Consider the following 23,637-nt stretch of genomic DNA (forward strand, 5'->3'; position numbering starts at 1 on the left):
GCAGATTGCATCTACATCTGGGGAGGGGGCAACCTGCTCTATGAATTTGATGTCGACTCCCACAGATGGTTCAAGCCCGAGATCTCTGGAACTGTTCCAGAGGCGATGTGCTTCCACACAGCCTGTGTCTTGGAGAAGGTCATGTTTATCTATGGAGGATACACCTTCACCATGATCACTGGGCCCACTATGTACAAGTTGGACACCACCACAATGGTTTGGTCTTTAATTAACACCAGAGGCACTCCGCCACCTGTTTCAGTAGGTCACTCTGCCACCATGATCGGGACAAAGATGTTTGTATTTGGGGGCACTGGGGCCGTGGGGTTCAGAGTGTTTGACACAGAGACCAACAGCTGGCTGAAAACAACTTCTGCACAGATTCTCCCAGGTAAACGCACTGGTCATTCAGCCTTCGCCTACAATGGAGAGCTGTACATATACGGTGGCCACAACGCTAACCAGTACTTAAATGTTCTGTGGAAATTCAACCCAGTGACCTTCACCTGGAGGAACGTTGAACGCAAGGGAAACGCCCCTACTCCGAGGCATAGGATGTGCTGTTGCATGGTGGGAGATCGTATCATCCTCTTTGGAGGACGAAACGACAGCCATCTCTTTGATGACCTGTACGTCTTAGATTTAAGTCCAACACTGAAGACACTATGCCAGCTAGTAGTTATTCGGTACGGTGTGGGGCAGTCAGAACTCCCTCACAACATCAGGTGGGAACTGGCAGCCATGACCAGGGGCGCCGATATTTATAAGCTCTAGCGGGTGCCCAACAAGGCACGCGCGTGCATGTGAGCCCCGTTCGCGCGGGCGCGAAAAAATTTGCGGGTTTTGGTCGGATAATTGACTTTTTTGGGGGGGTTTTGTAACTTTATTTCGGTTAATTCGGTTGTTCAGTGGCGATCTGAACCAGGCGATCTGATTTTGAGAAATATTTTTTTTTTTTAACTTTTTTTTTTTTTTTTTTGACCAGCACCCAGTGGGTGCTCCTCACCCATAGTGGGTGCTTGTGCCCCCGGGCACCCACGTTATCGGCGCCCTTGGCCATGACTAGAAACCACTAGAGAAGGTTCACATGCTCAGTGGAGCGCACCATCTCTGCCAGGACGTGTGACCGGTCTGGAGTTTGACTCCATAGTTGGTAAATGTTTCAGACGGATACTGTGGTGGAAAAAGTGCTCAAATGTTTTACTTTACTTACGTAAAGGTAGCAATGCCACAATATAAAAATACTCTGTTACAAGTAGAAGGCCTGTGTTCAAAATGTTACTTTAGTAAAAGTACAAAAGTATTGGTATCAAAAAGTAAAAGTACTGAAATGTTTGAAAATAGCCGATCTACAAGCTCACAACGCGTCGCATCGCGTTTTTTTTTTGTGGGACCCTACAATGCACTAACCCTACAATGCAGTGGTTCTCAACCTTTGGGGTGATTTTTTTTTTTTTGGGGGGGGGGGGGGTCCCCAGATGACAGTGGCACAATTAACTCTCTCAGTGCCAGACCCCGAGTTATCCCGAGTTTTTAATGAATACCCTCCCTGCCAGAACGAAAAATCCCGTGTTTTAAAAAAATAAATAAAAAATCACACCCTGTGTGAAGGAAGCGGTGCCTTTGGGGCGGGCCTTAACTCATTTCAGTTCGTCCCTATTGGTGGTCTGAGGCCACGTACCAAATTTGTACTTGGTAGCATGCTGCAAACTGAAATGATGCCTGTTTAAAGCCCAGCCAATGGGCAGACAGAGGGGGCGGGGCTTAAGTAATGACAGTTAGTCCCTATTGCTGGCTTTAGTCCATGTACAAAATTTGTACTCCATAGCATGCTGCGAACGTGAGTTATGGCTGTTTGAAGGCCAGCCAATGGGAAGACAGAGGGGGCGGGGCTTCAGCAATTCATGCTGGTCCCTATTGGTGGTCTAAGTCCACATACCAAATGTGGACTTGGTGCCATGCTGCAAACTGGAGTTATAGCTGTTTAAAATCCCGTGCTCATCCCGTGCTCATACGGGCGCTGGGGGTCCCTGGACCCCTCTTTGATAACTTCATCAATTCATGCTCGTGCCTATTGGTGGTCTGAGGCCACGTACCAAATTTGTACTTGGTAGCATGCTGCAAACTGAAATGATGCCTGTTTAAAGCCCAGCCAATGGGCAGACAGAGGGGGCGGGGCTTAAGTAATGACAGTTAGTCCCTATTGCTGGCTTTAGTCCATGTACAAAATTTGTACTCCATAGCATGCTGCGAACGTGAGTTATGGCTGTTTGAAGGCCAGCCAATGGGAAGACAGAGGGGGCGGGGCTTCAGCAATTCATGCTGGTCCCTATTGGTGGTCTAAGTCCACATACCAAATGTGGACTTGGTGCCATGCTGCAAACTGGAGTTATAGCTGTTTAAAATCCCGTGCTCATCCCGTGCTCATACGGGCGCTGGGGGTCCCTGGACCCCTCTTTGATAACTTCATCAATTCATGCTCGTGCCTATTGGTGGTCTGAGGCCACGTACCAAATTTGTACTTGGTAGCATGCTGCAAACTGAAATGATGCCTGTTTAAAGCCCAGCCAATGGGCAGACAGAGGGGGCGGGGCTTAAGTAATGACAGTTAGTCCCTATTGCTGGCTTTAGTCCATGTACAAAATTTGTACTCCATAGCATGCTGCGAACGTGAGTTATGGCTGTTTGAAGGCCAGCCAATGGGAAGACAGAGGGGGCGGGGCTTCAGCAATTCATGCTGGTCCCTATTGGTGGTCTAAGTCCACATACCAAATGTGGACTTGGTGCCATGCTGCAAACTGGAGTTATAGCTGTTTAAAATCCCGTGCTCATCCCGTGCTCATACGGGCGCTGGGGGTCCCTGGACCCCTCTTTGATAACTTCATCAATTCATGCTCGTGCCTATTGGTGGTCTAAGTCCAAATACCAAATGTGGACTTGGTGGCATGCTGTAAACTGGATTTATAGCTGTTTAAAATCCCGTGCTCATCCCGTGCTCATCCGGACGGACGGACGGACGGACGGACATACGGACAAAGTCAAGTGTAGAGCGGTTGGCACCGCAAAAAATTGAAAAAAGTGTTCAGAACCCAAGATATCATTATCTGAAGATTTGCAGCTCCATCCACTCCTTGTTTAACTTACAACTGAAAAAGGCTGTATCTAGCTTCCTAAGCACTTTTTTTTTACTTTGAAAAAAACAAAATAAATCTTGGCACAGTTCGCAATAATGTTTTTATTTCATTGGCACTGAGAGAGTTAAATGACTTTTAAGATCTTTCTAATACCTTTAAAAAAAAAATCTAATCTCTCTCTCTCTCTATCACTGTGACTTACGTTTTTGGTAAATTAATGCCCTACTTGATCATACAAGAGTGTCGCCAGTGTATACCAATACTTTTGTACTTTTACTCAAGTAATCTTTTTTATTCCAGGCTTTTACTTAACAGTAACAGAGTGCTTCTACATTGCAGTATTGATACTTTTACTCAAGGAAAACATTTGAGTACTTTTTTCCACCACTGGGCACCGCAGACCAAGCATAAATCAGGCTTTATTAACCCTTTAAGACCGGGAACGCATCTGTGTCATTTTAAGATTTCTTTGGCTCTATAAAAATAGCAGATATACAAGCTCATAGCGCGGCACCGAGTGCCGCGCTATGAGCTTGTAGATCTGCTATTTTTTTGTTTTAATCGTGAAAATGTGTGCAAATCTTTAGTTTGAATATATATATATACTTTTTTAAAGCGAAAGTTTTTAACTCAAATCTTTGCTTCTGGGGATTTTACAAATGTCTTCTAAATCCTAACAGTTTTTTTTTCCTAAAGTTTTTTTTTTTTTTTTTTTACTTATGTTGCTATATTTTCAATGGTTTTCAAACTTTTTTCATGTCAAGGACCCCCAAAATAATATGTATTTGTCTGCGGACCCCCTCCCATCTAAAAATATTTTGTTCCAGGGACCCCCAGAAGCAAAGATTTGAGTTTAAAAAAAAATGATTTGCACAAATTTTCAAGATTTTTCTAAAAAAAATAGCAGATCTACAAGCTCATAGCGCGGCACTCGGTGCCGCGCTATGAGCTTGTAGATCTGCTATTTTTGAACAGCCAAATAAATCTTAAAGATGACACACATGCGTTCCCTTCCCGGCCTTAAAGGGTTAACCATGCTAATCCCCCGGCCGACTGTAAGCAGCAGCAATAACCAGAGGCTAGCAGCAGCAGCTCTTCTCCAGGGGTTATGTTATGCATCAAGACGCATTGGAGCTGCTACAACCAATCACACAGGGAGCTCACAGCGGCCCTCACCGGGCCCAGTTAATATTTAATCAGCAGCAGACCTAGATTCAAGATTTAACTAGCACTGCAACAACCAACGCACACCAACACACGCTGAGGCATGCAGCGTTGCCACGTTCTGCGAGAGAAATAAGCAAACCAGGGTCTATGAATGAAAACAAAGCCCAAAAGAAGCGACTACATATATATAGGCCACGTGAGCACTTTAAACTTATATGCATCGGGTGTTTGAAAATAGCAGATATACAAGCTCAGAGCAGATCTGCTATTATATGTATATATAATAAAAAATATAGCAGATATACAAACTCAGAGTAGATCTGCTATAATATATAGAATATAATATATAGAACATATTTGATATTGGAGGACGGGTGTTTTCGATGAATCTAACATGTTAAAAATGGAGTTTGAAGTTATAATGGGTTTGTATAGGAAGGGGGCGTGTCTGATAAAAGGAATATCAAATATCTAAATACTGAATCAAGCAACTTAAAAACAGTCTGGGGGGCTCACAAAAGCCTCAGTAGAAGATAAAATGACCCAAAGGTTTTTTGAAAGTGAAATAACCCTTTAACAGAAAATAAAGCCCAAAGTCGCTTATAATAAGCAGACATGGCAACACTGACTATACGTAGGCAGTCCACACACACACACACACACACACAGAAAAAGAAAAGCCCACCAGGGACTAATCGCTGGTTGAGAAATAAAACAGTGCGATCCGCATCGTTAAAATAATTCAGGTCTTCACTTCAAAAGAGAGTAAAGCGTTTTTTTTGGCCATGTTATTCTTCTTCCACGACAAAAACATGTTGAAATAAAACTGGTGCCAGTTTGCAGAATCATGAAGCAACGTGCACGAGGGACACACGGCAGAACATATACCCTCTCAGCCCCCCCCCCCCACCCAATCACTGTTGATGCCAAAATGTGAACAAAGTCAAACAGGTGGATGCATTCAGGTATAACAGCTACAATTACAATAGAAGCTCTGGTGAACAAGCACACAAGCACACGCACACGCACACGCACACGCACACACACACACACACACACACACACACACACACACACACACACACACACACACAGAGAGGGTGACTCACGTCTGCTCTCATACATGCTCCTGGACTGAGCCCAGATCTTGAAGGGGTCGGGCTTCTTGCCCAGGGTGAGCGTGCCGTCCATCATGGGGGGGCCGCCCTCCTGGCTGCAGGGGGGCAGGCCCGGCAGGGGCTGGGTGGGCGCGGCCGGCACCGCCACGGCCATGCCCCCCAGCCCCACCCCCTCGCCGCTGGGCATGGCGGAGGGCGCGTGGTGGCCGGGAGAGTCGGTGTGGGCACTGCGGTGGCTGCACACACTGTGCTGAGAGCTGTTCTGACTGTCCCTTCTCTCCAGCTGCTGCTTATATGAGAGAGAGACATTATATATATATATATGAGAGAGAGAGAGAGAGAGAGAGATAGAGAGAGACAGAGACAGAGAGAGAGAGCAAGAGACAGAGACGTTATATGAGAGAGAGAGAGAGCGAGAGCGAGAGCGAGAGAGACAGAGACAGAGACAGAGAGAGAGAGAGAGAGAGACAGAGAGAGAGACAGAGAGAGAGACAGAGACAGAGACAGAGAAAGAGAGGGAGAGGAGAGGAGAGGAGAGGAGAGGAGAGGAGAGGAGAGGAGAGGAGAGGAGAGGAGGTGATAAGTGAGTCACAGTGATAAGAGGCAGATACAGGACAATGAAGGAAGCACAGAAATCTCTCCAAGGTCATCTTTTTTACAGACACACACACACACACACACACACACACACACACACACACACACACACACACACACTGAAAGCCTGCATGCCTCCGTGCGCGCGTGTGGCCGCATGACGGAAAAAATGACTTTTGAATAGTTTCTATGGCTGCCAGAGGGCCGTTCATAATGTGAGGCGTTTAATGGAAGAAGACAACACGCCCAAGGTTGTTGCGCTTTGTTTGTGTGTTGGCGTGTTGCGCGTTGGCGTGTTGTGTGTTGGCGTGTTGCGCGTTTGGCGTGTTGTGTGTTGGCGTGTTGTGTGTTGGCATGTTGCGGTGCACTGTGTGCACGTGGAGCGCAGAGGAAACATTGCTGAATGAATGGGAGCCAACCGGATGTCAGTCCTCATAAATCCATACAATACACTGTAAACATGTTAACGCTGTTACACTCTGTTACAGTTGAATCAAGTTAGTGTTAAGTTAACCCACTAAGATAGATTTGAGCTAAAAAGCATTATTTTTACACTTTGGGCTATTCAAAAATAGCAGATATACAAGCGCGTAGCGCGGCACTGAGTGCCGCGCTATGAGCTTGTAGATCTGCTATTTTTGAAAAATCGTGAAAATGTGTGCAAATCTTTGAATATATATATTTTTAAAGCGAACATTTTTTAACTCAAATCGTTGCTTCTGGGGGGTCCCTGGAACAAAATATTTTGATGGGGGTCCGCGGCCAAATACATATAATTTTGGGGGTCCTTGACATGAAAAAGATTGAGCACCACTGATATAGAAACATACGTTTTTCAGAAAACTGTTGAGATTTAGGAGACATGTAGAATCGGCTTCAGGTCTCAATGGGTTAAATCAAATTAGCAGTCAGGATTTTATGGTCTAGTGTTAAATATATTTGTCTGCTGATATTAATGCCTACTGCCTACGATATTAATTTACACTTGGATGTGAATCACGCCACATCGTGCCTAAAATAGCCGATCTACAAGCTCACTAACCATAACCCTATATTTAGATATTATGCTATAGAGGGTGTGCCCAATCAGGAGAGAACCCATTTATCAGCTTCAATTGTATCGTGTTCCAGTTCTGTCTGCTCATTTCTCTGTGTCATCACTTCCAATGTGTTGTTCTCTCTCCTGACTGGATTAAATGGGTATCCCGACTTCAAAATGCATTTTATAGAGCATTTATAAGAGCTGTTGAGACGAGTCCCCTGTTACTAAACAAACAGTCTATAGCAATGATTACGATCACAATATAGAGCTATTTAATGCTTATTATAACAAAAAGGGGGGATCACTTTTTAATGCACCTTTTAATATCTAGCTATACTATTCCTCCTGTTCAGTTAGGTGTACAATTACTTACTGTAGTTATCAAACGGATAAGTAAGTAATTGCATTTATATTAAATGTTAATGACACATGGTTGTCTGTACACAGCTATAGATAGTGATTTTTAAGTAATTCGGGCAGAATGTCCATGTCATACAGGAGTGTCGCACAAACGTAGTGAAAATAGCAGTCGCCATGCGACACATTGTTGAGCTTGTAGATCGGCTATTTATTTTTACATAATAATAAAAAAGGAATGGTTTTGGACACAATGTTCCTAAACGGCAGAGACAAATTCCTTTCCACAACCATTAGCTGCAGTTTTCACCCCTTTCATTGAATATCACAGACACTTTAGGTCTAAATCAACGTCGTCATATGTTATCTGGTTATGATAACACACATATCACTTGCGTTTACGGTCTTAAAGGGCATTGCCTTGCCTTGCATTGCCTGGCTTTGATCTGGATTCACATCCAGAGAAGCTGAAAGGTTAAAAATATCCCGGCATAGAATATTAATGAGGGGAAACTGTCAGGCCCCGAGATGGCTTCTCGTCTGATCATTGGTAGACGGGCTTAACGAGGTGGGACAGAGGGAGCCCACCCTCTTAACGAGGGATCCACCCACTAACGAGGTGGGGCAGAAGGAGCCCAGCCTCCTAACGAGGTGGGACTTGTCAGTGCAGTGTGTGTTTAGTCAGATACCGGAGACAGGCTGGTTCTAAAAAGGCTGACATGCTAGAGTCCCCTACCTCATTTAGGGTCCCGGGAGGGGTGGCAACTGCCACTTCCAATTCTGGGCATGTCGTATTAGGTGAACATTAATCAAAAAATAGCTGATCTACAAGCTCACAACGCTTGTTTCGAGGTCTCTCTCGTGTTTTATCCATTTGACAGATATGTACCAAATATACATTATGTTCATGTAGGGTATGAGCATTTTTGTAAATGAAAACTTTTCACTTATTGTAAATGAAAACAATTCATTAAATATAACAGGTGTCTAACCTGTTTGTCTTGTCTACAACCACAAATTAATTACCCTATGTTTTTTTTTCTTTTGCCACCCGCTTTTTTTGTTTTGGTGTGACTATTCTTGTGGCAGACCCATGAACAGTTTGTGTGAGGTTTGGTGAGGATTGGACCATGGTGTGCCCGTGAGCCCCCGAGGGCCCCCCTGACGTGGCCCCTTGTGTGACTGTTCTCGAGGCAGAGCCCTGAACAGTATTTGTGCCAAGTTTGGTACGGATTGGATCAACGGTGTGCCTGTGGCCCTTGGGGGGCCCTCTAACGTGGCCCCTGAAAGTCACATGTGGCCCCCTGGTGTGGCTATTGTGATTGCCATCACAATAGCCACACCAGGCCCCTGAACAGTGTTTGTGCCAAGTTTGGTGCGGATCGGAGCAATGGTGAGCCTCGCAAGTACGGATTTGTCGTTTTAGATTTCTTTGGCTATTCAAAAATAGCAGATATACAAGCTCATAGCGTGGCACCGAGTGCCGCACTATGACCTTGTAGATCTGCTTTTAGAAAAAACGTTAAAGTTTGGGCAAATCTTTGAATATATATACATTTTAAAACTGTCAAACGTCTCAACAAATGTCTTAACTTTTCTGAAAAACTATTGTTGCTATATCAGTTGATGCTCAAACGTTTTCATGTCAAGGACCCCCAAAATGACATGTTTTTGGCCGCCGATCCCCATCAAAATATGTTGTTCCAGGGACCCCTGCTATTTTTGAATAGCCAAAGTATAGAAACAATAATGGTTATAGCTAAAACCTAAAATGATGAAGACGTGTTCCTGGATTGAAGGGGGTTAACATTGAAGGTGTCCACTCTTCCTGTTTAACACCCTTCCTGGGGTTGGGTTACATCCACTGTCCCATGCTGACCTTGGGACAAGTGTGCCTGCGGGGGTGTGAGGGTGTGGGGGTGTGGGTGGTGGGGGTAGAGCGGTGTCATTTTTGTGGCTCTCTCCCTATAGGTGGTTGAACCGAGGCTGACCGTAACTCAACGCTCCCCGTGGCGTTCCCTGGCCGCTCGCCAGGTTCCAGTATTGATTTCTCATCAGATGGAGATGAGCTGTAAAAACGAGGCGCCGCGGACGCTCTTTAAAACGCCTGAATAATTGTTCTGTGACACCCGAGCAAGTGCTGCTGTTCGAACTGTTGACCCCCCCCCCCCCATGCCTTGATTTACCCCCCCCATGTCTCTCCTATCCGCCGCTGCAAAGAAAAATGTAATAGGCTCTAGGCACAGCAGCCATATTGTAAAGAAATTGGGCCTCTTCCTTACTTCCTTAACAGGTGTTACCAATGACACTAATGACGGCTCTGTTCCATTTAGTGGAACACAGTGGTTCTCAATTTTTTTTTCAAGGAACCCCTTAACTCTGAGAGTGTACAAATGGAACCAAATTGGTTCCATTTGTACACTCTCAGAGTTACACACCTGTAAGGGTCCATTTGGAACCCCCTCAAGGAACCATGAGGGACCCCCACTTTGAGACCCACTGGTGTAGTGTTTCCAGTGAGCCAACATGCAACAATATCAGCACCCTGACAACCTGTGTTTGACCAGAATGGAACAGAGGCTTCATCAGTAGTATCATTGGGTAACACCTGTGAAGGAAGTAAGGAAGAGGCCCAATTTCTTTCCAATAATGGCTACTGTGCATAGAGCCCGATTGACTTGACTGATGATAACATTAGCATTAGCTAAAGTCATCGTCTTTGTTTTGTCTTTGAGAAAAGGTTATTTTTAGCAGCCGCTTGTTTCATTTATTTGATTTATATGCTGTCATTCTTCTCTCGTTTTTTCATATAGTCTTTAAAGTGTCTTACATTATTTGATGTGTTTTGTTTGTGCGAGACCAAGGACTACACCACGGAAACCAGCCTCTGACTTCATTGTGTGTCTTTATCCTTGACGTTTCTTTCTTTGTCGTGTTTTTCTTTGAAACCTAAAGTCAAATAAATCAAATCAAACTCCTCTGTTCAGTCCCCCTCGTCCCCCCGCTCGCCGTGGGTCGACTCAGTGATTCACCACTTAATAACCCATTAATACCTGGAACTGTGTCATTTTTTAGATTTGAGCTAAACACACTTTGGGCTATTCAAAAATAGCAGATATACAAGCTCATAGCGCGGCACCGAGTGCCGCGCTATGAGCTTGTAGATCTGCTATTTTTTAAAATTTGTGAAAATGTGTGCAAATCTTTGAATATATATATTTTTAAAGCGAACATTTTTAACTCAAATCTTTGCTTCTGGGGGTCCCTGGAACAAAATATTTTGATGGGGGTTTCGCGGCCAAATACTTATCATTTTGGGGGTCCTTGACATGAAAAAGATTGAGCACCACTGATATAGAAACATAGGTTTTTCAGAATACTGTTGAGATTTAGGAGACATGTAGAATCGGCTTCAGGTCTTAATGGGTTAAGGGACGCCCTCTCTCTCTCTCTCTAAACTCTCATCTTCCTCATCATCATGCCTTCCTCTTCCTCTCCCGCCCACCCACCCAACCGCCAGCTGGCCCGGCCGTTTTTCAGATCTTTATCTGCCTTGTCCTGCCAGGACCCCAGCCCCCCCCTCAACCCCCCCCCCCCCCCCCCCAGCTGTCCTTCATCACTCAGGAGAGGATGACGCCATCGCGACAGAGCGCGGAGGAGAGGAGAGGAGAGGGGGGTGGGGGAGGGGAGGGGGTGTTGTGGGAGCGCATGCAGCGGTGACGACGGCGAGCGTTTGATTAAAAAAAAAAAAAAACACGTGAACGTCGAAGTCAAAGAGGCGGGAGGGAGATTTATGGAGCTCTGGACAGACACAGAGTTGAACAGGGGGGAGAGAGGCTAAGATATATTCTCTACCACGTCTTTATGTCTAAAATGCAGAAACAAGGCACACATATACACACACACACACACACACACACACACACACACACACAGACACGCACACAGGTGTGCAAATGTAAACCAAATGAACCCTGGCGGGTCCATTTGGTTACATTTGCACACCTCTCCTCCGGGTTGAACTACAGGCAGCACCGGGAGGAGGATTGGACACAGGTGTTGTACGTGACAGAGTTAGTTAGTAAGTGTTTAGTACTCACCACCAGCTTGGGACTCCGCTTGGCCGGCACCACTCCTGCAAAGCAGCGACAGAGAGACAGAGAGAGCATTAATGAACCGGTCGTTTTCCTCGTCCCCACACCCCGTCCTCTCTGTTGTCTGAGCAACAACACAAAAATAACTAAAACAAACAAAAAACTCCCCGGGAACCAACGTTTCTGCGCTTTCCCTGCAGCAGCAGCAGCAGCGGCGGCGAGCGAACCGGCGAACCAGCCAGCGAGCACAGCTGGCTCCCCAGCTTTCCTCTCCCGCCCTCTCACTCTCTCTCTCTCTCTCTTCCCTCTCAGCAACACCACTGCGCTAGGGGTTGCCTAAGTGATGAGGTCCTACCCCCCCCCCCCACTCTCCGTTCTCTCCTCTCCGTTCTCTCCTCTCTCCGTGCGCTGCACCTCTATTAGGACGAGGAGCCACTCATCGCTCTGCATTAGAGACACACTGACTGCTATACCGATGATGCTGCCGCCACAGGTCCACCACAAACCTACCCACTGCTCTCTCTCTCTCTCTCTCTCTCTCTCTCTCTCTCTCTCTCTCTCTCTCTCTCTCTCTCTCTCTCTCTCTCTCTCTCTCTCTCTCTCTCTCTCTCTCTCTCTCTCTCTCTCTCTCTTCTCTCTCTCTCTCTCTCTCTCTCTCTCTCTCTCTCTCTCTCTCTCTCTCTCTCCCTCTCTCTCTGTCCGCCCACCCACCAGCCCAACGCCCTCGCTCTCTCTCTCTCTCTCTCTCTCTCTCTCTCTCTCTCTCTCTCTCTCTCTCTCTCTCCCTCTCTCTCTGTCCGCCCACCCACCAGCCCAACGCCTCGCTCTCTCTCTCTCTCCCTCTCTCTCTCTCTCTCTCACACAGTCACACAGAAGCGGCGCTCAGGTAAGAATCCGGGAGGCTATCCGTGTAGTAGAGAGGGTCGGCGCCAGCAGCAGCCCGGGGCAGGTTAAAGCGTCATTATCAAAGGGCGAGTCTTGAGCATCCCGCCTTGCCTGCCCCTCCTGCCATGCCGTGCCCCCCCTCCCTCCCCGAACCTGCTCTCTATCCCCCTGCCTCTGCTTGAAGCCTCACACGTTGGAAACTAGGATCTTCTCTCCTTCTCTGGCTCCTTTTTTGTGCCCTCCCCCTCTTCCTCCTAGATGTACTAGCGACTTGCTTAGAGACACCCACCCACCCACCCCTCATATTCTCTCTCTCTCTCTCTCTCTCTCTCTCTCTCGCTATTTTCCTCAAAGGCACACGCGCGCATGCGCACACACACACGCGCACACACACACACGGATCACGCAGAGATTCACCCCCTGAAAAGATCAATGTAACACACCTCCTCCATGAAATATTAACACTGAAGTGTCAATTGTCATGAGGCGAGCGTTCAAAGCGAACATGCATGTGGAGATTGCATCCACCATCCCGGCTTTTTAAACAACGTTCACACAACGTTCAAACGTATACGAATATCACTCCTGAACTGTATTGTATGCCTCTGATATTCCCTATATATCCGCCCGTGATTCTCAACCCTTGTCTTTTTTTTAATTTCAAGGACCCTGCAGTTTGGTATGCATTAAGGCTACGGACCCCCCCATTTGATCACAATCTCTTATCTCTGGGATCCTGACCTACATTGTAGGGTAGGTAAGATCCTCAAGTGTTAAAGGTAGGGTAAGTGATATTTTTTGGTTAACATTTTGTTTCGTTTTAAAAGGTTAAAGTACTATATTCTGATAGTAATCATTGCTAAAATAATGTTTTGTTCGGTCACAGGGGTCTCTTCAGTTCTTTGGTACAGAATATTTCAGGTAGGTGACAACATTTAAGCCAATCAGCAGAGAGCACTGAAAATGCATTTTCTGTTTAATAAAGAGCTGGAGAGACAAGGGAGACTCCTTTTACTGAACAAACACTCTAAAGCAATGAGTACTATCACAATATAGAGCTATTTAACACTTATTTTAACCCTACCTTTAATACAACTCTGAGAGTGTACCCTTTCAGGGTCCATCTGGTTCCATTTGTACACTCTCGAGAGTTACAGACCCGTAAACCAACGTTAAGGAACAGTGCGCTATGCCATCTCTTACAACAGTGCAAAACACTGAGAGATGAAACAAATATATATAATAATATAAATGAGTAGTATAAATAACATAAAGTGGGACCACAAAGAAGAAACACTGTTGCTATGCTACTCGTGGCAGTTAAACCGTTTGTCCTACATACTACAGTGGCAGGAGTCTAGCATGTCAAATATAGCATGCACACCTTGTCAGTGGAACTGTGTCACTACGCGGACTAACACACTCAGTACTCATTTAGCCTGGGAACGCATCCGTGTCATTTGAGATTTCTTTGGCTATCCAAAAATAGCAGATCTGCAAGCTCATGGCGCGGCACCGAGTGCCACACTATGAGCTTGTAGATCTGCTATCTTTTTTAAAAAACGAGGAAAAATCTTTGAATATATATATATGTTTTAAAGCGAACATTTTTTAACTCCGAGCTGGGCATCTGGGGGTCCCTGGAACAACATATTTTGAGATGGGGGTTCGTGTCCTTGACATGGAAACGTTGGAGCATCACTGATATAGCAACGTACTGTTAGGATTCAGAAACATTTTTTAAATATGTATTTGGCCGTGGACCCAGATCTCAAAATGTTTTGTTCCAGGGACCCCCTGGAAGCAATCATCGCTATAGAGTGTTTTATTTGCTCAGTGATAGAGGTATCCCTGTCTCTCCACCTTTTAATAAACAGAAAATACATTTTCAGGTGGGTTGATAATTTCAGATGATCAGGAGTGAGTACCTATTTATCCTACTATCCTACTATAATTCTAGTAATAATTCTAGTAACCTCTGTAGTGGTGAGTGAAGATACCCGGTTCTCCTCACTGGCTGGACCAATTGCTCTGATTTTGCACACAGCCATTGACCATTACAATCTGAACGCAACTGTGAAGCCCGTTTTTCAATTTAATCAAATCCCAGCTTCTTATTAGCGTTTTTGTGTCAAAGAATGTCGTCCCATAGCTGCGGCTGCCCAGCTATGGGACAAACTGCCTCCCGGGTTGCCAGATCATGTGCGCATATCCCCCCACGGATGCGCTGCGCCGACCGGGTATGGTCTAGTCAGCTTGAATTTTTATAGTGTTTCAGTTCCATTACGTTTTTTCTCTCGTTAATTTCTTCCTGTCATCACTCCCAAATTATTTCAGTTGTTTAATCTGTGTGAGGTCTCTCTCCTGATTGGATAAAATTGGTATCCCAACCTCAAAATGCATTTTCTGTTTAATAAAGAGCTGGAGAGACAAGGGAGACTCCTTTTACTGAACAAACACTCTAAAGCAATGAGTACTATCACAATATAGAGCTATTTAACACTTATTTTAACCCTACCTTTAATACAACTCTGAGAGTGTACCCTTTCAGGGTCCATCTGGTTCCATTTGTACACTCTCGAGAGTTACAGACCCGTAAACCAACGTTAAGGAACAGTGCGCTATGCCATCTCTTACAACAGTGCAAAACACTGAGAGATGAAACAAATATATATAATAATATAAATGAGTAGTATAAATAACATAAAGTGGGACCACAAAGAAGAAACACTGTTGCTATGCTACTCGTGGCAGTTAAACGTTTGTCCTACATACTACAGTGGCAGGAGTCTAGCATGTCAAATATAGCATGCACACCTTGTCAGTGGAACTGTGTCACTACGCGGACTAACACACTCAGTACTCATTTAGCCTGGGAACGCATCCGTGTCATTTGAGATTTCTTTGGCTATCCAAAAATAGCAGATCTGCAAGCTCATGGCGCGGCACCGAGTGCCACACTATGAGCTTGTAGATCTGCTATCTTTTTTAAAAACGAGGAAAATCTTTGAATATATATATATGTTTTAAAGCGAACATTTTTTAACTCCGAGCTGGGCATCTGGGGGTCCCTGGAACAACATATTTTGAGATGGGGGTTCGTGTCCTTGACATGGAAACGTTGGAGCATCACTGATATAGCAACGTACTGTTAGGATTCAGAAACATTTTTTAAATATGTATTTGGCCGTGGACCCAGATCTCAAAATGTTTTGTTCCAGGGACCCCCTGGAAGCAATCATCGCTATAGAGTGTTTTATTTGCTCAGTGATAGAGGTATCCCTGTCTCTCCACCTTTTAATAAACAGAAAATACATTTTCAGGTGGGTTGATAATTTCAGATGATCAGGAGTGAGTACCTATTTATCCTACTATCCTACTATAATTCTAGTAATAATTCTAGTAACCTCTGTAGTGGTGAGTGAAGATACCCGGTTCTCCTCACTGGCTGGACCAATTGCTCTGATTTTGCACACAGCCATTGACCATTACAATCTGAACGCAACTGTGAAGCCCGTTTTTCAATTTAATCAAATCCCAGCTTCTTATTAGCGTTTTTGTGTCAAAGAATGTCGTCCCATAGCTGCGGCTGCCCAGCTATGGGACAAACTGCCTCCCGGGTTGCCAGATCATGTGCGCATATCCCCCCACGGATGCGCTGCGCCGACCGGGTATGGTCTAGTCAGCTTGAATTTTTATAGTGTTTCAGTTCCATTACGTTTTTTCTCTCGTTAATTTCTTCCTGTCATCACTCCCAAATTATTTCAGTTGTTTAATCTGTGTGAGGTCTCTCTCCTGATTGGATAAAATTGGTATCCCAACCTCAAAATGCATTTTCTGTTTACTAAAGAGCTGGAGAGACAGGGAGACTCCTGTTACTGAACAAACTCTCTATATAGCAATGAATACTATCAGAAAATAGAGCTATAAACCAGGGGTCTTCAACACGGGTTCCGGGACCTCTAGGGGGTCCTCAGAGCTACTACAGGGGGTCCGCCAAATCTTTGTGTGAGAGGATTTCTTTTTTACATAAACCACTTGAACCCTAGCATCCTTATTCTGAGGGCAACGCCTCTGCGAGGCGTTGTGAGCTTGTAGATCGGCTATTTTTGGCAAAGAGATGTTTGGTGTAGAGGGAAAAAAGAGCAGACCAAGTAAACAAAAAAAGCTGAATCTGAAACACAATTGTATGCAATATAGAGGGGGTCCCTGCTTCATCTCTCTCTTTGGCCTGAAAACGTTGAAGACCCCTGCTCTATATAGCAATGAATACTATCAGAAAATAGAGCTATAAACCTTTTAACAAAAAAAGCATATTGTTTTAACCATAAAATATAAATGACACCCTTAACTCGGAGAGTATCATTCAACATGTCATGGACCCAAGTGTACCCATAGGGTGCACTTTGACACTCTCAGAGTCACAGGTCCATTAAGAGCCATTTAGAATGTGTGATGTATGTTGTCAAGTGTGAAAAGGTCCATAGAAGGTTTCTGTAGGAGATCAGTGAACGTCGTGCTCTTTTCCTGGACTCCACACAGTCAAACGCAGAGTATACATTTTACTCTGAAAGTGTACAAATGGATCCGCCACGGCCGGGTCCCCACAATATGGATGCTGCTGGGGTTCAAGGGGTTAACACAAGGGCGTGAGAGCAGAACATCTCCAGCTCAGAATCTTTCTTTCATATTCACACTCTGCAGCATCGCTGAGAAATCATTAAAAGTTAAAACTTTGTGTTGCTGCAAAGCCCCTCTCTTTCTCCCTCTCCCCCTCTCTCTCTCTACCTCTCTCCCTCTCTCCCTCACTCCACACGATTCATAATTTATTCTCTCTGTTTTCTCTCTCTCTCCATCTCTCTCTCACCCTGTTTTGTGGGATTGTCCACAAAGACTGCGTGCGTGCAATGCAATGGTGGAAGAAGAACTCAATGTAGAAATACTCTGTTACAAGTAAGAAGATGTACTTGAGTAAACGTATAAAAGTATTGGAATAAAAATACAGTTGTAGTAGTCATTATGCAGTTTCAGAATGTACAGTTTTTCAACATTTATAAAAAATCTTTAGAAAACTGATCGGGCATTTTCAAATAGTCAAAGTATGTCGTATATGCTGTAAGGACTCAAGTGGTTAATGTACTGTATGTTTTGCAATAATAATCGAAATCTACAAAGTAACTAGTAACTATAAGTTGTTAAAATAGGTGTAGTGGAGTAAAAAGTACAATATTTGTCTCTGTAATGTAGTGGAGTAGAAGTAAAAGTATAGAAAATTGGAAATACTCAAGTAAAGTCTCAAAATCTACTTAAGTACAGTACTTTAGCTGTGCGTGTGCGTGTGCGTGTGCGTGTGTGTGTGTGCGTGCGTGTCTGTGACCCTTGCATCATTGCCAGCACTGGGAGGCTGATCTCTTTTCAACATGGACAACGTTTCGCTTTGTAACACTTGAACAATGAACGTGGTCAAACCTGATTAGAGCGTTCCCCTACACAGACCAGGTAACAACGGCACTAATGGAGTTTGAACAAAGACAATATGGCTCGATCGATGACTGCCTTTTTCAAAGGAATTAAAGAGAACCAAACTGAAAATCAATTTGACCCCGATGTGTTTTGAGCTTGCAGATCTGCAACTTTTGATGCTTTTTGTGACGCTGTAGTGTGATCACATAGGGCGTCAATTTACGAAAAAACACACAAAAAGTTTAAATATGGAGATAAGAGTTTTTTTCGCCTCGACAGCAAACGATATACATTATACCAACACAGGCAAGCTGGCACAAAGAAAAAAGAAACTGTAAGCGTAGCTTGCTGCGTCGACACACGTGCGCACGGCATCTATAAATGATGCATTAAGTCTTCACACTCCCTCTCTCTCTCTGCCTGAAGCCGGGCCGAACGATAACACGGCCCTGGCTGCTCAACGCTGCCTGAAACGCAACAATTAATCTGTTTCTTCACCGTCTCTCCATTTAAAAAAGGTTTTGAACGGATCACTAAAGGTGCAACGCGGGGGAGGGAGGCTTAGAGAGAAAGGACCGGCTTTTATGAATACTGAACGGACCTTACTCAGCACAATGAGAAGAGAGAGAGAGGAGACTGTGAAGATCTTTAATCGGGTTAAGGCTGAATAATAAGGTCGGGTCTACAATGCGTTATAATATGGTTTCTGTCGGGCTGCTTAACTCATTCCCTGCCAATGACGTCTTCTTTTTTTTCCCACACAGAACCATGAGATAACGCAATCCAAAGATTTACTGCTCCATTCACTTCCTGGTTAAAGTATTAGGGAAATATTTGGTATCCTGTGTATTTTGGAGCGAAATATGCTATTTTCAACTGGGTATAACAAGCAAACTTTTTTTTTTAGGGAAGCACAGTGAAACCCTCAGTGATTAGCAACCATCAGGGGATCGATCATACTGGAGATAAATATTCTGTGACTACTTGAAAAAGGGTAAGAAAATCACAAAATCCTGGCAGTCTGGGCTTTTTGGGCTATTTAGTGAATGGCAGTGAATGAGTTGCTCAGGGACACTTGGACACATAGACCGTGGCCAGGGGGGTCATTGAACCGGGGACCTTCTGCCTCACCAGACGGCCTCTCTGCCCACTCGGCGAGCCGCCCCATGGAGAGAAGAGAATGGAATATTAGACTAAATAGAACGGCACGAAGAAGAAAGAAGAACAAATAAATAACCATGGGCAAAATTGTTTTTTTTGCATCAAACCAGGAGGAGAGGCCATTGTTGGTGTAGCGCATGTTTCAACACAGCTGCGTGGTGTTGAGGTACAGTTGACTCACGGACGCACGTGCACGCATACACACACACACATACACACACACACAAACGCTGCATTGAAACACCAAGCCATTCAGCCATATTCACCTCAGCACAGCCTCCGTTTGAAACACCGGAACTTATTACCTTGGTTTTCATTACCTTGGTAAAAAAAACATTTCATAAAGAAAAGTAACAGTTTTGGACATTATGAGGTTTCCACCCGACAGAGACGATACTCTTCTTCATAACGCATATTAAGATTAATCTGAGCATCATTTTTTTTACAAAAAAACTCATGTCGTTGCCGGGCGACAGAAGACTCGATTGAAAACATCAAGTCTTTTTGCCTTTTTTTTTCGTAAATTAACGCGCTACTTGATCATACTACAGCGTCACACAAAAGCATCGAAAACAGCAGATCTACAAGCTCGAAACGCGGCGCGAAGCGACGCGTTTCGAGCTTGTAGATCTGCTTGTAGAAGAGTATCGTCTCTGTCGGGTGGAAACCTCATAATGTCCAAAACTGTTACTTTTCAGGATTAAAATTCAAAAGCATCGAAAACAGCAGATCTACAAGCTCGAAACGCGTCGCTTCGCGCCGCGTTTCGAGCTTGTAGATCTGCTGTTTTCGATGCTTTTGTGTGACGCTGTAGTATGATCAAGTAGCGCGTTAATTTACGAAAAAAAAAGGCAAAAAGACTTGATGTTTTCAATCGAGTCTTCTGTCGCCCGGCAACGACATGAGTTTTTTTGTAAAAAAAATGATGCTCAGATTAATCTTAATATGCGTTATGAAGAAGAGTATCGTCTCTGTCGGGTGGAAACCTCATAATGTCCAAAACTGTTACTTTTCAGGATTAAAATTCAAAAGCATCGAAAACAGCAGATCTACAAGCTCGAAACGCGTCGCTTCGCGCCGCGTTTCGAGCTTGTAGATCTGCTGTTTTCGATGCTTTTGTGTGACGCTGTAGTATGATCAAGTAGCGCGTTAATTTACGAAAAAAAAAGACAAAAAGTTAGAATATGGAGATAAGAGGTTTCTACTGAGTGAAGATCTTCCCTTCAGAGGTGATGATGTAATCCTAGCTTTGCTCCTCAATTGGGGGAAGAGAGAGAGATGGAGTCTGAGAGAGCGAGCGAGCGAGCGAGAGAGAGAGAGAGAGAATCCACTCATCTTTTCACCCCCAGTACATACACATGTTTATGTACGTACACACACACGCACGCACACGCACAAACATACACACACAACGCTGTGATGTGTATGTGACAGATGGCTTTTTCAAGGCCATGTCAGACTCAGGCCTGCCCCTCCCCCGCACTGCCAGTCATCATGGCTCAGAGCACGCCTCTCTCTCTCTCTCTCTCTCTCTCTCATACACACATACACACACACACACACACACACACACTACATACATTCTCTCTCTCTCTCTCTCTCTCTCTCTCATACACACACACACACACACACACACACACACACACACACACACACACACACACACACACACACACACACACACACACACACACACACACACACACACACACACACACACACACACACACACAACATACATTATTCAAACATATTAAACACTATAGCAATCTGCACATGCTTAGCTTGGTAATAAATGAATGTGTGTGTGTGTGTGTGTGTGTGTGTGTGTGTGTGTGTGTGTGTGGGCGCGCGCCGCGAGGTGGTGCTCCTTGCAGCAATGGAAGTACTCAGATTATTTACTTAAGTAAAAATACTAATCCAGAACCAACATTGAGATGGCTGTGTGTGTGTGGTGCGCTAGACAACTTTTCCCAAACTGAACACACAGAGAAACAAAATGTAACTGTTAGCTCAATCTCACTGTAATAAAGATATTTGATTCTAGAAAAAAAAAATTACTGAAGGTTTAGCTACTACATCTGCAAACTTCCCCTGCCTAGCCACTTAGCCGGCTCCACTCTGCCAGACTCTGTCTATTTTGATTAGTTTAATTGGAACGGCTAGGTGTGAATGTTAATCCATTAAGACCGGGAACACATCTGTGTCATTTTAGACTTATTTGGCTATTCAAAAACAGCAGATCTACAAGCTCATAGTCGCTGGCAGTGGCTGATTTATTTACTTATTTTTAGGACTAGCCTCGGTCCCAGCCTCACTCATCTGTGAAAAGAAGAGCCTGGTCACGACCTAAAGCATCGAGTGTCTAGGAAGTCCTGAGTGGACAGGATTTCCGTTTCCCCTGGAAACTATATTTTTTGACCAATCACAACACTTGTTTCATTCAAGGAGAATGTTAACAGATTTGTAAAGCATCAACGTCATTTCCTTGGGCGGTACTTCCGCCAAATTCAACCATTTCCGGTCGTCAACTTCCTAGACAACCAACATCCCAGGTCTTGCCCAGCGTGAGCCAGGACCATCGCGCACCCTTCACACATGCGTTGTTTTTCATGGATTGCTCGTCGTGGAGTCTACAGCTTTAAACAGCACAGTGCAACGGACGCTGGCACCGAACGTAATCTGTTATTATAAAATTCAGGCACCCAATGTGTTAATATCACTCACTGCTCCTAATAGTTAGGATGGGTAAAGGCAGAGGACAGAGTTTAGACCCAAAGGAGTGGCGACAAAATTATCATTCTCTCCACCCCCCATCCACAACCCCCCCCCCCACACACACACATCTGACGGCTTCACATTCCATTGTTTCCTGCTGTCATTGACCTTATATTTTATTCCCTTTTCTCTTTTTCACTCGTTTTCGCTCCCCCCCTCTCTCTCTCTCTCTCTCTCCCTCTCTCTCTCTCTCTCTCTCTCTCTCTCTCTCTCTCTCTCTCTCTCCCTCTCTCTCTCTCTCTCTCTCTCTCTCTCTCTCTCTCTAGGGACAGAACCTACAGAAGTGATGTGGAGTATTGTCATGGCAACAAAGGATGGATGGGAAGACAAGATGGAGGGAACGTCACGCTTGGCCTCCTTTTTTTTTTACAAAGAAGGAAGGAAGGAGGGAAGGAGGTAAGGAAAGGAAGGAAGGATCCTACTGAATGGTAAACAGCAGAAAGGACACAATGAATATTTTAAAGACGTCTGAATGAACCCTCTCACTGCTTGAACCCTGGTTTCCCTTCTTATCCTGGGATGAACATTCAGCCAAAATAGGCCGATCTACAAGGTCACACCGCGGTGTGTTTTTTTAATTTATTTTTTAATGGTGGAAAATCTAGTCTGGCGCAAAATGGCGATGCGACGCGTTGTGAGCTTGTAGATCGTCTATTTTCAAATAGCCTAGGTATAAAATAGGGCTAAAGTGGTTAATGTATGTTTTATATGGAAATTGGAAATACTCAAGTAAAGTACAAATACCTCAAAATTGTACTTAAGTAGATGTACTTCGTTACTTTCCAACACTGCTACCAAGTGTGTGAGCAACATTTCACACCAATCGGTCCAGCAGTGCCAGAGATTAGCTGTTCAAAGACTGACTGACTGACTGACTGACTGACTGACTGACGGACAGGAGCGGAGCGAAAACATAGTCTCTGAACTTGGCCGGAGACTGAAGCTCACAAGTTGCAGAAATTGGAAATTCAAAAATATATTTTATAGGATACTTTATTTTATTCCAACACAAACACAACATTTGCCCGTGTTCATGGGGAGAGAAGCCGGGCGGGGAGGGTGATATCGCAACGCGTTGTGAACTTGTAGATCGGCCATTTTCAAATTTGCTCAGTCGCTTCTTTTGGGCTCGTTTTCATAGACCTGGCTGCTTATTTCTCTTGCCGAATCTGGCAACGCTGCTTGTGTTCTGTGGGTGGCATTCAGCACTGTGCAGCACTGTCCTAAAAACTAGGACACTCCTTTATGGAGCTCGCTCTCTCTCTCTCTCTCTCTCTCTCTCTCTCTCTCTCTCTCTCGCTCTCTCTCTCTCTCTAAAAGCCCAAACTCTGGCTTCTGTTTGATTTCACACGCATTGTTTTGCCATGGAAAAAAAACTAAAACATAATTGTACTGACAAAAAATGTGTTATGGGCCTTCTATTAACACTATGGAGGAAAACAATCGAATAATTAGATGTTTCTATTTTTATTTTTGTTTGTTACTGCAAAGCCAGCACATGTAAGATTCACTACACTGTGTATCTGTTTATTATTATTTTTTGCCCACAAGCAAACTAGTTGTGCATTGTTGAAGCGTGTCTTAATGTCCCAACGCTGATAAGAATAAATTGTGGAACCGTGTGTGTGTGTGTGGCTACGACAAAAAAGGATGTTTTATCTGAGCCATGCTGGTGTACATCTGATAATTGAGACCAGTTACCAGATATGGCGGTCTAAACTGAGCTGCATGTTGACACTGGCTTAGACATATTCAGAACTTGATACAACTTGTTTATGCCTCTAAATGGACTGTAATTGTAGGGACATATACACTGTACAGTATTTGTACTGTAACTTTCT

At 44.5% G+C, this 23,637-nt stretch overlaps 1 protein-coding gene across 1 annotated transcript in view; it reads right to left on the reverse strand.

The window, feature by feature from the left end:
• LOC311052909 (membrane-associated guanylate kinase, WW and PDZ domain-containing protein 1-like) overlaps positions 1-23,637 on the reverse strand; it is a gene marked incomplete at its 5' end in the record, with an annotated part of 191,782 nt that overhangs the window by 28,661 nt on the left and 139,484 nt on the right. The window contains 2 exons of the mRNA XM_084068210.1: positions 5,411-5,708; positions 11,516-11,550. Coding sequence (XP_083924336.1) covers positions 5,411-5,708; positions 11,516-11,550 — 333 coding nt within the window. The remainder of the gene's footprint in view (positions 1-5,410; positions 5,709-11,515; positions 11,551-23,637) is intronic.

The sequence above is a fragment of the Gymnoscopelus microlampas genome (assembly GCF_963454915.1).
Source record: "Gymnoscopelus microlampas genome assembly, chromosome: 10".
NCBI lineage: Eukaryota > Metazoa > Chordata > Actinopteri > Myctophiformes > Myctophidae > Gymnoscopelus > Gymnoscopelus microlampas.